General features: G+C 41.2%; 1 protein-coding gene across 2 annotated transcripts; it reads left to right on the top strand.

Moving 5' to 3' along the window:
- The first annotated feature begins 1,001 nt into the window (after positions 1-1,001).
- Positions 1,002-19,160, top strand: ddhd1a (DDHD domain containing 1a). Of its 2 annotated transcripts, XM_068339440.1 has the most exons (14): positions 1,002-2,264; positions 3,568-3,744; positions 7,776-7,877; positions 10,608-10,736; positions 11,534-11,681; positions 13,981-14,090; positions 14,307-14,413; positions 14,506-14,768; positions 14,926-15,001; positions 15,146-15,295; positions 15,416-15,480; positions 15,568-15,740; positions 16,225-16,422; positions 16,512-19,160. In XM_068339440.1, exons 1-14 carry the CDS (start codon positions 1,472-1,474, stop codon positions 16,697-16,699), a joined length of 2,679 nt encoding a protein of 892 aa, XP_068195541.1. In that variant the 5' UTR covers positions 1,002-1,471; the 3' UTR covers positions 16,700-19,160. The 2 variants fall into 2 exon arrangements, with proteins under 2 accessions (XP_068195541.1, XP_068195542.1); XM_068339441.1 differs by lacking the exon at positions 7,776-7,877 and having other exon boundaries at positions 1,003-2,264.
- The last annotated feature ends 1,085 nt before the right edge of the window (positions 19,161-20,245 follow it).

Raw genomic sequence — 20,245 nt, 5'->3', positions numbered from 1 at the left:
AAAAGCCGAAAGGAGAAGAAGAAGCTCTTTAATAATGCACATTGTGGAAGTAGTCGTTGATGGCCAGAAGCATGGAATACTGGTCTGCAGAAGGGTGGAATGGGTTTAAATTTTAATTCCCACTCTGCAGTAAATTAGAACACAGCAGGGTAATGTCTGTTTATCCCAAATACAGCTGCCTGGGCCTCTCACCTATCCCTCTCCTTTGCTCCCTACAGGCAACACCACAGTCTTGGGATCACCTGGACCAGCAGTACACACAACAAACATACATTATACAAACATATGGACTCCATATAAATGAATAAACCAGCACATGCATGTATATGCTGAAAGACTCAAGCACAAACTCACACTGTACTGCATGCACTCACACACAAAAATGTAAACACATTGTGCACTTGAAGAAACACAAACAGATTGTGGGGGTCAACGACACTGATGGACTTAAACTCAGAAGCAAACATTTTATGTCTGCATGCTGCATTGGATTTTTGATGAAATCATTGTATTAACCTGTATATATTGCGAAAGTGTACAAGTCACATAAAAATCATATATTAAGAATACTTGTTATGAAAAATACAAGTAGTTTTGAAGAAAGAAATAATGCTTTGTGTAAAAAAAGATGTTTGCTTGGCTGCAGACACGTTTGCAATGTTTTTGTATTTGGCTATTTAATTACAATTAAATTAATTTCAAATCTTGCTTGAAATAAACATTAATTTTAAAGAAAAATCTTCAGTTCAGTCCTTCCTCAAGAAGCGGATCCATTTGGGTGCGGATTAGTTTTCAAATAAATGGATCTTTGCTACCCCCTAGTGTCATATCAAGTTATTGAATCTAAATTAATTACCGAGTTTTTGTCCCCATCTAGTGCCCAATACGAAGAATGCCGTTTAATGCCGAAATATGCTTACTGTATTACGTCGTCTTTGCGCACCTCTACGTGCGCGTTCACGAGCAAATCTTGTGATCTGTACGTCAACTGTCAAAACATACTCGCGCACGCTACAGTCCTGTCTCTTGCTAAGATTGATATAGACAACGGATGACTGAGAACTCCGTCAGAGACTGGGAACCTGTCAACATGGAGTGTGCACTATTACTCCCATTACTCTGGATTTAAGACACTGACAGGAAATACGTTGGAAACAGGTTAATTTTTGTTGGACGAGCAGAAAAAAGGGGCTACGGGTTTTCCGGTGACAGTGTTGTAGCTTCCTAAAGAGCTAGCATCTGAGTTCTTCAGCCGGCTTCCTTAGCTTAGCTTTAGCTTGGCAAGCTAACAAGCTGCAAAGGCAATGGCTGCGCTTTAAACGACGAAATGCGGCGGAACGTTCGTTTCAAATTTCTTGACATTTAGTTTTTTTCTTATCGATCACTGTAACATGTCTGAATACCTCTTCCGATCTAGCGTATAGCCCGATTCACGTGATGAGGTAGGTGAGGTTGGCTTGTCCACATAGTTATGAGCAGTTTCGACATTACGACCCAAACCTCCACATGCAGGTCTTTGAGCAACGACGGTAAAAATCCGGAGGTCAACGTCGACCCGAGCAACAACAACGAGGAGTGGGACGTTGGAAGTGATGTGTTTTCCTGCTGCCACGACATGAGTCCCATGGATGAGACGATACAGGCAGAGATGTCTTTAGTCCAGTCGGGACTGGACGGACACCTGCCGATTTTACACGCCCGGCACCACGGCAGCCAGGACGGGTTGCTGCTGGACCTGAGCTCGACAACTGCCTACTTGGACAGCAGCTCGCTGGAGTACCGGGATAACGATGGGAACAACGCTGGTCCGTTGTTCGAGAAGAGAAAGAGGTCGCGGTCCAATAGCTCCAGGCATCGCTTCGGCGACGTGGTGACCGAGCTGGGTCCGGAGGAGGTGCGCTGGTTTTACAAGGAGGATAAGAAAACTTGGAAACCCTTCGTGGGGAATGACTCGCTTAATATTGAGCTTATGTTTCGGAAATATTGCGAGTTGAATCGCGGTGTAGCGCGATCTCGCGTCAGCGACGCGGAGGATGAGCGCGGATGTACCGGCGTGAACAGCCGGAGCCTGAACGGTGCGGTGCAGGTGGAGACGGGAGCCGACTGCGTGCGTGGAGGCCGGGGATCCCTGGAAACCTCCGCCTCATCCTCGGACGAGAGGGACCTCGACAGCATTGAAATCAACGTGGAGCCTGTTTGTGTCCGGGGAGGGCTCTATGAGGTGGATGTTAAAGGAAGGGAATGCAATCCTGTTTACTGGAAGCGTGAGTACCATCATATTCTCCATCAGTAGAGAAATCTACATATTTATGCATACACTTCATGTACTGAATGTTCTGCTGTGTGATGGCTGAGAGGATATAAATGAATGACCTCAAAGCCACTCACAAGTCTGGCCTGATGCAAACTAGCAGCTGATTTTCTCACCCTCATAAGTTACTTCCTAAAGCAAAGTCATAATTGAGCTTCCTGTTTGGGAATTCAGACAATCCAGGAACTCTGCTGACCCTATGGACAGTTCCAGGAAAGGACAGTGAACAAATGAAGGCGATCACAATAGAAGCCTCTGAAAAACTGACCTTGATGAAAGAGTTCATGGGCTGCCAGTTCTTTAGAAGGTTAATGCCAAGTGACATTTAGAGAAGCAGCTGTTTTCCTGAACGTTCATGCTGTGGATGTTAGTCTTTTGTAGCTTCTGACCTTAGAATGACCTTTGATGAGATGGAAACATGTATACTGGAAGACTTTATTTCAAAAAGAAACAAAAGCATATCAGTTTGAGAGAGAAAGGGGTCAGTATGTGGATTTGACACTGTGGAAGGTGAAGTTGTTGATAGACTGAAATCTAAGAACATTAAAAAAAACATAAAAATACCAAAGAGAACTATTGTGCGGGTGTTCTGGCATGTTATCGTACTACTTCTCTTTACTATATAAACATTACAAAAAGTGAAAAAACAATTTTCTACTCTCTTATCTCCGGTCTTATTGCCTCTGACCAGATCTTTACTGTACTGTGATACGCTCATTGTCTTTCGTGTCGTCTCAGGATTTTGTGTGGTAGGGTAAGGATATACAGATGAACTCTGTGCTTTCAAAAGTATGTCTTTAGATTCTTGCTCATCGCCAGACGATGGTGACCAAACTGGTCCAGCTCCATATGCCTCCAAGATGTGACACTCATGGTTTTGCCAGACTTGTTGAGTGAATTTCCTTACCACTTATGTGTCGTTTTAAAAGGCCAAGCAAAAAAGTTTGCTGGGGTCTTTCTGTGGTAATATTATGGTATGTTGCTGGAGGAGGATTTCTACTTTTTTTAAGCAAACTAAAGTTATGCTCAGAGAAAAAAGACATTTTATGAATTCTCAAGTTTCAGTAAATGCGAGAGAAGATACTTGTTGAAATTTACTTTGATAGTCATTTCTACAAGCTTGCAATTTTGTTCTTTCTTGTCTTTGTTAGTCCATTTCTCACCTGCACGCTCAGATTCTGCCATGTCTTGTACAAGATGTTATGTCTACAGAGAGTATCTAAAAACTATTCTGCTGTTATTTGGCTCTTTTACAGAACAAGACCATATTCCAGTCATGAGAGGTCAGTGGTTTATCGACGGTACCTGGCTCCCGTTGGAGGAGGACGAAAGCGACCTCATCGAGCAGGAGCACCTGAACCATTTTCGTGGGCAGCAGATGCAAGACACGTTTGAGACGGATGTGATGGTCAGGACCGTGGATAGTAAAGATGGTGAGAGAACAAAAAAGGGGAGGAGTAGATGAATAAGGATGATATTGTATGATTTAAGAATTGTGAGACAGAAGGCACCGTATCTGGAAAAGACTCCAAGCTGTAGGGTTTAAAAAGGAAAATCTTTCGCTAAATCCAAAATCTCAGTAAAAAACAGTTAAATACTTGATAACTAAATTCGATGGTGAATATAGTCACACAGTCAATGTGGTTTAGAGTTTACACGGATGTCCAATGTTATTTCTAATGATGTGATGGCCCTGCCTGAACTCTAGAAAGGATGGATAAAGATGCTTCCATTCATGTGAGAGTAGGTTTCTGTCTTCTCATGCTTCCGACGTAAAGCCTAGATCTGCATTCTGGCACATTTTGTCTCTCGGGGTGGGGGAGGCCTGGCTCAGGAAAAAAAACGGAGCAGGTTTGTGTTGGGACAGGCAATAAGAAAGAGCTCCTTTGATTCAGCGGTCTCCGTTTGGCAGCATGTTCTGTGGGACCTTCACTTGTGATGGATGTGTGGGTGTGTGAGCGTGGCAGATAAATAGAGAGGAACAGAGAAGGAAAAGACGTAGCAGCTGTTCAGTCAGGGTGAGAAAACGTGAAGTGTGCATCATAGAAACACGCAAATAATAATCTGCAAGATATGCAGGACCAGGTTTATCCGGAACATTTAAGATTAAGCTGACACGTCAGGACGCCGGCTGCTAAGAAAAATGAAGGCAGGCAGTGACATCAGTGGAACAGAGGAAAGGAACCGCAAATGTGTTTTATTAGTTTTGCATTATTATAGTTTGTGACATGCACTCACAGGCACTGGCTGTTTCCTGAACTGAGAGACATTTCAAAAAGAACTGGGAGCTCATTCCAATTCCACGCCTGTAGTGTACATAAACAGTTGGACAATGGAGTATCTGTATATGGCTGGAGGTATATAAACAGTCCCAGCGGGTGAACGAGTCACGGTCTGATTCTGAGTCAGGTGAAGGTGTTCCAGCGTTTGTTGGATATATAGAAGCTCATTTTACAACATAAAGATCACATGACCTTAGCTTGTCCAATTGGCAATCTTCATTCCTGCAGGGATGAATTCAGCATGTCTTGCTATGACTTACACAGTTTATGTGAGGAAAAGCCAGTACTGGCTGTATTTATACATGTTTTCATGATTTACTTCATGGCATGCATCTTGAAATATTACAGAGCATCTGTTTTAAACGCTCTGGCTGCATTCCTGGGTAGGTTTGTTCTGACTCCATGATTTAACTGAATATTAAAAGGAGCTATAGATCTTGTTAATCCACCTCGTGTTGCTCCTTATAATTGAAAACCTTTACAGGTGAATATTGTGTCATTGAATTTAAAATCTGAAGAACGCGGAGCATTTCTTCAGCGACGTTGAAATATGTTAGAATGAGTAAATGGACCTCGAGGCCAGTGAGCTGTCACGAATGCATTGCAGAAATGTTCACTTATATCTCCTCTCTCTTCAGTCTCCCTTGCTGAAGCCAAGGGGCAGTCAAGTAGGAATCATATTGTAGACATACCAGCATAGTATGGAGGTATAACACAAAGGTGTGGGCAGGGCGGTACAAAAGGTGCATCAGTTTCCAGGGCTCTCAGAGATACTTATGAATGTTTCTCTGAATCTTAAAGGATAAGACAGGAATTGATTTGCTCACCTCTGCATCAGTTGAGAGCCTGTCTGTTGTGTGGAAATAAAAACACATTTGGTTTGTGGTCCAGACTTGGGCTGGACAGGAATGATTGAAACATCATTTTCCAGTGAGGGTTGCAATCCACAGGGATCCAGTGATTCATGACTTAGTTAAAGGGGGGAGTTGGAGGAACAGCACTTCCAGCACCCATGGTTGTTGTCATATTGAAGAGTGCAAGATTTCACAGTAGTTATTTCACCATACCAAAAGAACTCCAGACTGATTTGTTGGCTTTGTTCACAGATGCTTTCTTTTATCAAAAACAGCTTTTCTCATTGACATTTATGGTATTTTTATGGACGTCTAGCTGTTGCTGTTTCTAAACCTTTTAAAGTCATACAAGTGACGACTCACTCAGAATCAAAAGAAACTGATTTGTTGTAATTTCTAAGCAAAAATGTCAAATTTTTTTTTGCCGTTTAAATATTTGCTGAATTTCTTTGACCTTTTTTAAAATACACATTAAATGAAGAGTGTTTGTATTTTCAGTCATGAGTAGTTTAATGGTGTTACTGTGTGTATGCATTTTTGTGATTATAACTTTTTTTTGGATATTTAATGGATTCTTTGTGAAGAAAATCATCAGATTAACAAATAATGAAATAGTTAAGTTGTGACGAGACTGACCCACGGCCGTTTGAACTCATAGCTCTTATTTCTATTGTTGTCAGGGCGTTACAGTCGCTTGATGTATGCTTTTAATGTTTCTGCTTCCTTCTGCCAACTGTAATGGATTTCTAATATGTACATCAGCATCACCGCTTATGACTTGTTACCAGCAGAGACCTTTTGTCTATTTGTTCTTGCCTCATCTGAATTCACACTAAAGTCAGTGATGTGACACCTTCCTGTGGGATTGTGTGTCACCGTGGGAGCATCTCCCTCTCCTCATTCACTGTCTTGCTCACCCGATCATCAATGCTCCTGGTTCCATCCATTTATCTGGATCTACACCAGAATTTACACTCCATTTCTTCCACCTTTTTGTGGAAATCTGTACTCAATGTTTTGAGTAATCCCTCTGAAAACCAGCCAATGGAAGAATACGTATGTCTGTATGGGTGGAGAGGAGTAAGCCTATGGTGGAAACTGCAGGGTGTGTCCCACCCAGTCAGGCATCTCGGATATCAAGGAAGAAGAAAGACGGCAGGCTTCATATTCATTCACACCACACATGAGACAGGAAACATGCTGTGTGCCTAACCGTATTAAAAGAATTCTCTTCAGACTTTAGAAGGCTCTCATTTGTTTTGCTGTCAGAACTAGTTGTGTTTCAGAAATCAAGCATCTCGAATATCAGGTGGAAAATAGTTTTTTACCCTCAGTCAGCATGAGAGGAGCTAAACCTGCTACAAAGCACTGTTTGTATACACAGAAGACACAACCCTCCTTACATTTATATGAGAATTCCTTATAGAATAGCTTTTCCAGTCATGAGGGAGCACAACTTTATGGATGGATCCATCAGTACTGTTAGGCCCAGACAGTCTTTGACTAATAGTTTCTACAGCAAACAAATTTTCTCAGTACTCAGAACTGTCCCTGCTACTGCTGACTGAGGCACTGCTTACATTTGCGAGTTCTATGTTCACGTCACGATTTAGTCAAATCCAAAGTGAGATCTCTGGATTTGTGCATATTTGATTAACAAATGCTGCGTGTTTTTAAATATTGGATCTCAAAGTTCACTTCCAGCTGTTTCAGGGATTTAAAGAGCGCTGGGAGGGTGTGATGAGTGTATGTTTCCTAGGCCAGTAATTCTAACATATGAATTTTACTAATATGGAAATACTTACACCCAGTGTGACATTTATAAAATTATGAAGTAGAAACTAACACAATATTTAGGAGCTTGTGCTATTGGTTATTTGTGGTATACTTGCTTGGAAAAAGATTTAGAAGTTCTCAAATTTGTGTTATATTAATATGTCTTACCATACAGTTTTGATCTTTGACTGAATAACTAAATATTCTGTAATATTTCACGTAGACCTGAAGAAAAGCTTTCTGATTTGAAAGAACTTGATGAGTAGAAATGTTTATTTTTCACAGTGAAGACTCAACTTTTCTCTGATGAGTGTTTAACACACGCTACCTCGGTCATCTTGGCCACGATGTCAAGCGGTGCTGCATTTGGAGCTGCAGGTGTTTTTTTAATGTCTGAGCCGTTAGAGGTCGTGTTTACGATCTCTACCTGCAGTCGTCCGTCGTTAACCACGACCCGATAGCAGCACTGCTTGACAGGTCGGCCCGTTGGAGACCGATGACAGCGGTAGCCTGTGTGGCGGACACCGTTACTCACTCTCTCTTGGTTGTTAGTTCTCTCCCACCTGCCCCCTTTCTACCTCCCTTTTCTGTTCAAATGGAGTGGATATCAGACGAGTACTAAAACTTCATGTCACAAGCGCAAACGCCGCCAAGGTACTGTAAATGCTAAGTTCTTTTTTTTAAATTTATTTCTGCTGTGGTAGATCTACTAGTTTGTATCCTCAGTCCAAGTAGATCTTTAGTCTTTTTGCTGCTAGATTTTCCTTTCTTTTGTGGCTTTGATCTCTTCAGTCTCAACATTTTGAGCTAGACTAGGCTCAGTTAGACATGGGTGTACTAAAATGGATCAATGCTACTCTTCCAATTCTTCATTGCAGCTTTAACTGAGTCTAGTTGCTCTGACTTTTGATACCTCTGCTGCTGCTGGTCTCTGCAGAAAGCTTAGCATTATCTTCTCGCTCAGATAGCAACTACACACACACAGTTCACTCCCTTAGTGGGGGAACGACCACTTAAATCAGTGGATGGGAAACAAATGAGCTGGTCCTCAGAATTCCAATTCCTTTCTTCTTTTTATCTCTCACTGTGTGTCTCGTTGCTTTCTCTCTCTCATCCCTTCTGGCGGTATGAACATGATTAATGAACCACGCTGACCAGCTCTCACTCTGAAGGCAATGAACAAAGCTCTCTGTTGTGAGCTAAGCACAAGTGATGAGCCGAACAGAGGAGCTATTGTGGGTTTTTACTACAGCCACCTAACATGGTGTGTAGAGTCAACCTCTTAGAAGTCCATCTCTGTCCTGGTTCTGGGCACATTAACCCTCATCAGAACAGCTCAACAGAGACGTATGTGTTTCCATCTCATAGTAAATCCATGCAGATGTGATGCATTTTTTATTATCTTATTAATATCACACCAGAATGAAGAAAATGTTGGTGATACGATTGCCATCTAATAGCCGATATGCAATGAGTTGATGGATTCCTTTTCATGCCTTTCACCCTCTCCAGGCAGTTCTTTCTTTTTCATTTCCTCCTTCCCAAACACATTTTCCTTGTACCTTCTTTTCCCAGTTGTTTCCACTCGCCTTTACTTTTCAAACCACCTCCTCGGTAATTCACTGCTGCATTCTTATATAACTTCCATGCTAAACTCTATAACCTTTCTTGGTTGACTGCCAGCTTGGCCATACTTAGTCACCTCCCCCCCAACCCCTTTTCCACTTGCAATACATTGTCTTTCATTGTAAAACAGGAAGTGTCCTTGTACAACCCATACATATTACTTTTTGCTGGCTACACTTTTAAATCCCACCACAGGAACATTTGAAATGGATAAAGTCAGCTAATGGATATGTTCAATATCTATTTTATTCTATGGACTCCTGATTTACATTGGATCACAGATAAAGCTCAACAGTCTGAAGTGGCATCGATGCCATGGCCCATTTCTCCTTTGTCCTCCCTTGTAAGTCCATGAGTTAGCGGAGAAAAGGCCACTTTAGACTGTTTGAGATAAAGCCATACCCAATAGTTAAAGGACCTTCAGAAGAGTTTGCTCCCCTACTGCTGTTGTCATAGACTTTGGTGTGACATTGTTAGTCTTGTGTGGTGTTGGTGGTTAAGAATGTTTGTGTGATCACATTCAGACAGGTCTTATGTGGGACACTTTATCTCTTGCTTCAGAAATAAAAACATCCATTACTTTGCTATTCCACATTTAATTTTAGTGCCCTTTTTTCATATGATTCTCTTGCTTTAGAGAAAGTCTTCCTCCAGACTCATGTCCTTGTCTCAACCCGTTGGAGCTGGACATTTATTACCACTGCTTGGCCTTCGTCATGCCCCTCCAGTGATGAGATTAGCCCATCAGGCTACATATGCGCAGTTAATCACACTACGTGACACGCAAATACAATCTAACTTGTTTTATTAATTTACATGGAAAGAATTTCAATGTTCTGCTATTTGAGGATTAGAGGAAACAATGCATTGGTCTGATGTCTCCCCCGCCCCCAGTCCTCTACGATGGGCAGGACAATCCGCAAGTCTTCCAATAATTTTTCAAGAACATTTATGCGCATTGTATCTGGGACTTTTTTCCCAAAGTGAGAAATTATTCCAAGAAGAATAGCGATCTTAAACATTAGCCAACCTTAAGGGTTTTATTCACAAACTGGTTAAGAACAGTTGACAAACCCGTGATGGTTTCTATTATGCCATCCTCCCACAAATTCTATCCAAAGTTTTAACATGCTGCAGAGAATTAAAATAACTCCCAAGCTAACCATTTTAATTCAAGGCTCTTTGCTTCTTCTTGTTCTTCTCTGGCTAAACCTCTGGTCTTACATTTGCCTGAGTAAATTCATCACACTTGAAAACAAAAAGCAGAGGAAAAAAAACTTAATGAAACAGAAGTCAAATTAAAGGACCTTCAAAAATTGGACAAGAATCGGATTTTTGTCTTCAATCAGACAATGACACAAAAGCAGGTCAGATGAGCAAGAGTTAAATCTTGAATCCTGGTATGTGTGTTTGATGTGTTCTTCTTTCCAACCTGCAGATCAATGCTCCAGAGTGCATTTGATTGAGCTGTGTGTGAATAGATCCTAGACATTTGCCTTGCTTGTATTGCATTTGAGATGATCAACTTTGTCTAGGTCTTAAGGCTTCCGGTGTTTTGGGGGTTTCTCTCCCTCTGTGCTACCCTTGAAATATGTAAACATGACCCTTCTTATTAAAGAAGTGTGTTTCCTTCACCATGTCCTTGGTTTCTCTCCTTTTTTTTATAATCAATCTCCCCCTCTGCCTGCTCTGTTCATTTTCCCACTTCCCTTCATTCATTTACTCACTCTCTTCCCCTGCCACTTCCCCCCCTTACAGCCATCCACAGTCTGAAGCTGAGTCGGACCCATGTGGATTGGCACAGCGTGGATGAGGTTTACCTTTACAGCGATGCCACTACCTCCAAAATTGCTCGCACTGTCACCCAGAAACTGGGCTTCTCCAAAGGTCAGTACAGTAATGTGTACAGTACAGTACTACAGTGTATCATCCTCTAGATACATGGATAGAGAGATTGATTGATCGATCCCCAAATGGGGTAATTAAAATACCATGGACGTTTTTCCCATTACAAACACAGCATACAATAAAATAATAAAAATAATAACAATGGACTCTGCTACAGACTCTTGTTGTGAAATAAAATGCTCATTATAAAAATAGACATCTTCAGAGATAATAGATCTCCTAAAGCACCTCGTTATTATTCCTCTATTGCTGAGGTAAAGATGGAAAGTATGAATCTCTGAACCAATTTATGTAGCAATTCATCCACCAGTGGTTGAGATTCAGTAAACAATGTTGCTGCAGGTGAATTTGTAGTGCTCTGGCATTTTCTAGCAAACATTTGTTTTAAACGTGGCTGGGAACAGCACTCTTGACCGGATTAGCCCTGACGGTCACACACACCCATCTCTGTTCTTGAGGGGTTAATTGTAATCAAATGACCCAAGTGTAACAGAAAAGTTAGACTGGTGTTGTCACTCTAAATCTCCCACACCTATCCCCTTGTGATGCACATGACTGGAGAGGACTATAAAATCTAAATTAGGACACCTCTTAGCTTACTTGGACTCAGAGCAGCTTGTTACTTAAACACCAACAGAGATATTTATAACCTGGCTTGGGAAATGAGTGTATTTAGCAACACAATATTGAAATATTTGTACACATCTGTACAAAAAATTGCAAGCAAACATCCATTTACAATAATTTTCCAACCCTGCCCCTCTCTCCTCTTCCAGTCTCCAGCAGTGGAACGCGACTCCATCGAGGTTATGTGGAAGAGGCCTCGCCTGAGGACAGACCCCCTCAGACCACACACATTGTCTTTGTGGTCCATGGGATTGGACAGAAGATGGACCAGGGGCGCATTATAAAAAACACTGGAATGTAAGTCATTTAAATTTCACCATTGTGTATAACTGTAATGCATAAAAAGTACTGAATTTTTGACAACTGCAAATGTAACAAATATTATTGCTCTCACTCCAACCAGCTCTACTTCACTACTTATATCTTCTTTTGAAGACACAGGTAGCATTTCCACATTAAGATGTCTGCAAAACACCAGACAGTTAAATATTCATGAGAAATCTGTAATTCTTTATCTTAGAGAAGTCATGTTGAGTGTTTCTTTATCATCAGCTTTTCATCTACTTTACTTTCTGAGTTGGCGGATTTTTTTAATTTATTTTTTTGTCGTCAATGGTTGTTGATTGATGAGGACAATAGCATACAGTACATAACCCCACGCTACTTTGTATATTTTTGTTTTTATTTCCAGACGCCATGTGACTGAAATGAAATTCTGTGTGTTTTTAAAGAGATGTGAACTGTGCTATAGCGACCTTCTGCTGAATCCCATGCATAAAGGTTCTATTGACTGATGGCCGTTTTTGATATCGACCTGTTTTGCAGGTTCATGTTTTTGTTCATCACCATTGCCAAGTGTGTAATGGGTTCTAATGGAATGTCCTCACAGAACAATGCCTCATACAAGGCCTTTATTTCATTCTCCTCCTCTCTCTCTACATTTTCTCACTGTCTTACTGTATCTTCATCTTTTGCCTGGTGTTCGTTGGCAAAGAAAGTGTGATGCAACTGAAAGTCTACACAACAAAAAGGATTTGGGAGACAGCACTTAATGCATCCTAAAAATATGTCTATGAAATTCACCTATCATAATCTACACATGTGACCTTGCTACTCAGTAAACTAACACCATCAGTTCCTCATTTCAAATCCATGCTTTAATGTGCAAATCTAATTTTGGTCATTACAATAAATATTTCATCCCATTTCATCAGTATGCTGATAAAATTTCCTTGAAAACCAAGAAAAATTAAGTGTTAGCAATGGCCTGATTCTGCCCACTGATGTATTAGCCAGCTTTTTGACGGCATTTCAAATTGGAGGACCAATAACAGATGTTTCTTCTTTTTCCTCTTCATCCTCTTCTTCCTCTTTCTCTTCTACTTCCTCTTTCTCTTCTACTTATCCTTTGTCTTCCCCTTTTTCTTCTTCTTTTTCTTACTCTTCTTCCTCCTCCTTTTCCTCCGGAAAGGCCTGGCGTTTTGAGGAATTTGGTTGCCATAGATACTTGTGTAGAGGCTACAGCAGGGAAGTTATGAGAAGATACTTGTTAAACCATACGGTCCTTGTCACACTGCGTTTGCCTTTTTCAGTGTTACATCACTGGCATCTCACTGCGTTCTCACAGTCTGGCTTTACTTTGTCTCGTTGCTCTGAAAAGACATACCTGATCCTAAATATCCCTGTCCCTGGACTGTGATTAATACAGTCAATAGTACAGAATGTGCACCCCGGAGTAATGCTTGTCTCCGCGTGACAAAATTATCGTCTGGCCAATGCCTGGAGCTTAAGCCAGCTAAGCACATAAAGTAGACCAAGTCAAGCTGCGGAGCGCTGTAAGCCTCACTACCAGCTTGAAACTGTGGATTATGAACAGCGCACACACTTCAAGGAAAAAAAAAAAAGATCAAGCTGGCATTTCTAATCAGGTTCTTTTTTTTTGTTTTTAATTATGAGCTGGATTGATTTCAACAATACCATTCCCAGTGTCACCAGCAGTCATGAAGTAGGACATTGTTTGGGTGTTAAGGCAGTATTATGCTTCTGCTATCCCAAAGCTAACTAATTCATACTAAAGTGGAACGCTCCAGCTCTGACGCAGGTGTGAGCGTCGACTGCAGGCTCCAGTCTGAATCTGCATTCGGTGCCTGATTCACAAAGCAGTCACCTAAAAGCCTCTCCCTCCATTTAGCTGAGCCAACATCCTGCTTTACCTTCACCCCTCACTCTCTTTGTGTATTTAGTGTGTCCTTCCAGCTGCTGCTGCCCCATATACGACCAGTGTCATTGCAGTCATTGTGTGTGTGTGCTGCATGAGTGAAGCTGCTGCATCAGTGAGCAGCAAATGGTCGTGATGTTAACAGTTAATAAAGTCTGTGAGAGGACAGACCACGTACTCTCTCTGTGATTAGACTGTAGAATGTAATGTGATGCACTCCTGACCACACAATGTGATATTTTCAAATCAAGCTTTTTTACTTCTTTTTTATATCTGGAAGTTTATACCTAAAAACAACTCTGCATTCAAATAGGGTACTCTGAAGCAATGAGATGTGAAATCTTCTTCTCACGTTTGTGCTGTATGGTGTCTGTTCAGGCTGAGGGAAGGTGTGAGGAAGATGGAGGAGAAGCACTTTTCTGAGCAAAACATCGAGCACGTGGAGTTCCTGCCCGTCGAGTGGCGATCCAAACTGGCGCTGGATGGAGGTCAGTGTTGGCATTTGAGACTGTGGACAGCTGATAACAGTACTTGAAAGAAGGGCGGTGGGATCAGATGATATAAGTTTTAATACTCAGCTTTGGAAGTAATGACATTTTTATTTTATAGGTGTAGATTAAAAGTAGTGTCTGATTGTATGAATTTAGACGCTGACGTTAAATAAATTCTTTTAATTGTGATATTGCTGGTTTTCTTTTCTGAAGATACGGTGGACTCAATAACACCAGACAAAGTGAGAGGACTGAGAGATCTACTCAACAGTAGCGCCATGGACATCATGTACTATAACAGCCCGCTGTACCGGGATGAGGTGACAGCCAAACACTTCCAGGAACAAGAATTTAAGAGTTTTCTGTACTACGCTACTTCCTCTTAAATCTACTGCACTCCTTATCTTCCCAGATCACCAAGGGCTTAACCCAGGAGCTAAACAGACTCTACACGCTCTACTGCTCCCGTAACCCTGAGTTTGAGGAGAGCGGCGGCAAAGTTTCTATCGTGTCCCACTCCCTCGGCTGCGTCATCACCTATGACATCATGACAGGGTGGGATCCCGTGCGCTTCTGTCTGCAGGAGCATCATGCTGTGGAAGAAGAGCTGAACATGCGGTGGTTATCCTATGAGGAGAGACATCTTTTGGAGCAATTAAAGCTCACAAGGACGAGGTAGACTTCTAGTTTGTCTTCAGGAACCTACAGTATGTGTATGAATTAGTTTCATGTGATAATTGGATAATACAAAGGATTTTATGTGAGCTGAGTTTCAAGATCATTTCAGAGGTTTGTTTTGTTTTCACATTTATTACCATGTTGTCCCTGTCAGGTTACGGCAGCTTGAAAATCAACTCCTCACACTGGAAGCCTCTAAACCCTCAGCACCCCCAGCTCTCAAATTTAAAGTAAGATGCATTATGTGAATGCTTGGGGTGTGTGCTATTACAATATGAAATTAATTTAGACTCTTGAATAACTGTTGTTATATGAATCAGAAGCAACATCACGTATTAAGGCATTTATTCATCTTTCCAATGTTTGTTTCCCAGGTGGAAAACTTCTTCTGCATGGGTTCTCCTCTAGCAGTGTTCTTGGCCCTGAGAGGGATCCGCCCTGGTACCAGCTGCCACCAGGACCACATCCTACCCACCACCATCTGTGGCAGGCTCTTCAATGTCTTCCATCCCACAGATCCTGTGGTTAGCCCTCTTTGATTATCCTAGCCCATTAAATTCAACTTGAGCAACTATAATGCTCCAATTTCCCTCAGGGATTAAGAACTCATTTTTGATTGTGAATTGCTTCATTGCTGTGTTCAGGCCTACAGACTGGAGCCACTCATCCTTAAACATTACAGCAATGTTGCACCCATTCAGATCCACTGGTAAGCACTTCACAGTATTTGTTGTCTGGCAGAATGTTGTCATAAACTTCCTGAATATTTGGTGTGATTGTTTTTATCTTGCTCTAGGTGTAGTGCTACGAACCCCACACCCTACGATGAGATCCGCCCTACATTCCTGAACCCGGTCAAAGACCCAACATCCGACACAGAGAGCATTCCCAGCCCAAGCACATCTCCTGTCCTTGTTCGCAGGCACTATGGAGAGTCCATCACTAGTCTGGGCAAGGCTAGCATCCTGGGTAAAACACTCTCATCGCCTCTCAAACTCCAGTGGTGTTTGTGATTTTATTTTTTTCATTCATGCATTTTTAAAAAAACTCCTAATGTTTAGCAAATGAAAAGATTCTTATTCCATAGGTAAAATCTCCAAGCTTTTCTTTATCAACACTGCCATCTTGTGGACAGATGGAGAGGGTTCAGTCCCTCTGTTAAAATAAACTAAGGGGTTTGAGTACAGGTAGTCCTCAACCTACGAACACAGTTGGTTCCCAGAGACTGCCTTTAGTCTGACATTCAAACACCGGTCTCAATGTTGGAACTTCCTCGTAGACATACGTGCCCGGATTGGGCAGCAGTACAAGAAGGGTGCCTTGGTAGTCCAATTCCAGGTTGCAGAGGCTCACGAGAAACTAAACCATATAATGTAAAAATTCAGGAAGCAAAGCATTGATGTAATTACTTGTCCATGTTCTTACCCAGCACAACTTTTCCCCTTCACATTAGGAGCTGCAAGTATTGGCAAGGGCATTGGAGGCATCCTCTTCTCACGTTTCTCCCGCTCCAACAGCCAGCCATCGGTGTCTTTAGGGCTCGAGGGAGTGCCAAACACTGAGGAAGAGGAGCAGAAGAGGACAGAGAGTCAGTCGGCATACGGCCTGTCCACATTGACTCGCCCCACCTCCCCCACTCCGGACACATCACGTTAGTGAACTGAACCTGACCGACACTAAACAATAGTAGACCGAGCCTCTCACCGGTTGATTGGACTTATATCTGTTTCTGTCTTACAGTGGAACTGGAACGTCGCATCGACTTTGAGCTCCGAGAGGGGTTGGTGGAGAGTCGCTATTGGTCCGCGGTGACCTCACACACAGGCTATTGGTGCTCTCATGACATAGCACTCTTCCTGTTGACCTTCATATACAAGCAGGAGATTCCAGCCACTGACCCGGTAGAAGACACAGCAGAGCCAGACTGAGGAAGCACATTTATTACAACACCTAAAACACTTGAATGGTGTCACTCATTCTTTTTTCATAGACACGAGTTGCTCATATACACTAATTGTCTGGGGGGGGGGTTTTCTTTTGGATCAAGCCCTTTCAGAACTCTGAAGGGATAAACTGACTTCATTCCAAGATGTGCATTAATGTCACTTTTTGTGTAGTTTTTACACAAGTGCACACCTTAAAGGTGACATTGTTGTACTTGGGAACCCCTAAGGAGAGCGCCCTATGCCAGTATGACCACAAGCTAAGTAAAAGCATGGAATATGTTGCAAATAAGTTTGACAAGTCAGAGTGCTGTCCGCAAAACACGAGAGGTAGGATTTGTGATGGTCTTACTTGATCCTTTTAATGAATGCTTAGTCTAAAAAAACCTAACAAACAAAATCAATGCCTTTCAAACTTAGCCAAATAATATTCCTGCAGATTATTTGTGTTTAGCTCTTATTAAAAACATAGGGCATTATCCTTTCTAATCCTTGTTTTGAAGTGCAGATCCATTATTTGGAATTTGTTCTATTTTTATGTTTGCCTCTGTTAACATTGCTTGACTCTTGAAAGAAATATATACCAAATAAAAACAAGAGCAAATCATCATTTTTATATGCTACACATACCAACACCTGGAAATTGCTTGTTTTTTTTTTTCTAGACACAGGATCTCTCTCATCTTTACATTGAGATCCAAATGAAATTAGTGCAACTAGCTGTATTTTTATTAACAGAAGAAATATTTTTCCTAGTAATTTTCAGACTCTAAAAAAGTAAAAAAGAACAGATCTTATCTTGGAGGCAAAAAAAAAAAACTTTTTAGCTTTAGTAATGCTAAAGCTAATTCATTCATGGTGAAGCAATAATTGGCTGAAGGTAAAAAGTTTGTTTTTTTTAAATTGCGGACTCCTGTGATCCATTGCATGTCAGAATTGTTTATTTGCCTTTGTTCCATGACCAACTCACATTTCCCTCCTTTGTGCGATGCGTATGTCAGCTTGTATTATTTTGTGTGGAAAAAAATGTGGTCTTCATATTTGAAAGCCTGTTTTCCAGCCAGTAGAAGTGTCACTGCCTGACTGACACTTCATGCAAATGTATTTTAAAAACAACAACTGGAGGCAGCACATCATGATTTTATTTTCTGAAAAGAACTTTGGTTACCGTCAGAAAAGCTTCTAAAAAACACTCCGATACTGATGGATTATATGTTTGTCAAATCATGTCTTTGCAAACACTCCCAATAATTTTGCAGAACTGCCTGCAAAGGTGTCTTATTAACATTGAATAGAAATTTAAGAAGACATTACAGAGTGCCAACACAAATCGAAAAAACTATGTTCTTTACTGTGTAGAATATTACTCAAGTAGTCAAATTAGTTAGGAGGTTTCTTATGGATGAAGAAATTATTTTAACGCCAGATTATCGAGCAAAATAAATTCGACAAAATCAGTTACTGGAATCAAATTTTACTCTTCTCCTACTTGTGGAAGGATAATGTCCATTGTTTCAATCTGCAGCTTTATTCCACACAATCAAGGGCTTCTGCTGACTGGTCCATCATTCACTTTTCTGTGTTATTTATGCAAAGGCCTGCTCACTGAAACCAGACTGCCTGTTAGGTGACTGTATGGGTCATTCAAGAGTTTTATGGAAGTAGGGACAAATGAGGGAAATTATATGTATGTGTTGCTATGATCCAGTTGATTCATTTATTGCTGAGGAAAGTAGGTATGAAGACCAATGTGTGAAATACAAGGTCAACCCTGTTGTTGTTTATCCACCTTTTAGGTCACACTTTGTGCTTTTAGAGGCAGCAACTATGTCTCGTAAGAACTTGGGACGGACCATCGTGTGTACCTGTGTTCATGACTGTTTTCCAAAATGTATGACATTTTTTTTTTTTACAAGCCTTGATTCAAGCACAGGTTTTTCAATTGTACTCACTCTGCTACAAAAAAGTAAGACCTTTGCAACATAGTTTAGTCTATGAGCATTTAATGCGCAGAATTATGAATGACAGTATATTTTTCTTGTTAAATGCACCACGAGTATCAGGGAAATGTCTGTTGTTTCGTGTTTTGTGGACTCAACACTGATGTTGACACCAGTTTGAAGCCATTATCAAGTAAAATAATTGTCCACGGTCACACCTGCATCTTTGATATATTCCAAGGTTAATAAGGAAGGACCTGCAGCCATGTGTAATCAGTTACTATGTGTGAAAGAATAATATGCATTGAGGTCTATTGGCATTTTGAAAGAAATGTGTGCAATTTGTGTGTAATCACGTTGCTTTAACTTTGAACAGAAGTCTGGAAAAGTGTTTTTGTCTGTCCTTAGAGTTGTGCAATAACCCATGCCTGTAATGGATTCTAACTGCCTTCCAAAGCACTGTATTTATTTTCTTTCATTAAAGCTTTTTTTTTTTTTTTTGGATATGACTGTTACTTCTTCGTTTGTCACATCCCACGCATAGATGAAGGAATGAAATACGGAAATTTAATTCTGTTTTCTACTTTTCCAGTGAAAGATTATCCCATTGCTCAGTTCCATGTTGATTTTAGAAGACAATAGAACTATTTGTTCATCTGAAGCTCAGATCAGATTCTTTCCAAGGCGACCCCTGGTCTTAATTACATAATTGATTTATAGATCGTGAATGGACGGCATTGTAATACAGAAGAAGTAATGGTTTCCACACGAGTTACAGCTTTAATGACGTTAAGCAACATCTGCAAAGGTTAGTCTCACAGATGGGAGCAGTTAAAACAGAAGGGACTATGAAATATTGAATCTGGCCCTGTTGTTCCGCTTGCGGCCACTAGAGGTCAGGCAGTCACAGGAAATCCACTAAACTAAACTAAAGTACCGTAACTCCGTCCCGTTTATTGCCTTTAATTAATTGAGGTATTCTGACAGCTCCTCAGTTGCTTTTAATTTCACCTGTATGCCAAATAAAAAAATCACACCAGTCACAAAAGCAGAAAAACAACTTTTATTTCTAAAGATGACTCACAGACAGACTAAACCCTCTTGACGGCCTCCCCTCACATCCCGCATCTGTCTCCTCTCTCTCCTTCACCTCCTCTTTCCTCATCTACATCCCCAGCACCCATCCAGCCAAAGCTCCCTATCTGATTCTCCTGCTCTGCTTCTGACTGACTCGAGTGTTTACACTGCAATTAAAACACAGCCTATAAAAGGCAAGGATTTAGGTGCCAGACGCCGACGAGGAGGTCAAAGCAATGGGGAAAGTTTATAAATCGCTTTGATGCTGACTGCAGTTTGAAAGTCCAGATTCCTGAGTTGGAGGTTTGGCGCTGCGCAACTTTGCTGAGGACAGAGCCAGAAACACTCATGATTAATGGATCTTTGCTGTGGACCTCTTGGAGAGTGTGTGTGTGTGGTGGGGTGTATTTCGTGGAAAGAAAGGAGGGGGCTGGCTGCCAATCTCTTCCACATCTTGTCATTTGTGTGATCCATCCGTTGAGTTGTATGAAGTATTATTCAACTGAATCAAATC

This window comes from Antennarius striatus, chromosome 17 (assembly GCF_040054535.1).
Source record: "Antennarius striatus isolate MH-2024 chromosome 17, ASM4005453v1, whole genome shotgun sequence".
Classification (NCBI taxonomy): domain Eukaryota; kingdom Metazoa; phylum Chordata; class Actinopteri; order Lophiiformes; family Antennariidae; genus Antennarius; species Antennarius striatus.
The sequence above is the reverse complement of the archived record's forward strand: the minus strand, read 5'-3'. Positions and strand labels throughout refer to the sequence as shown.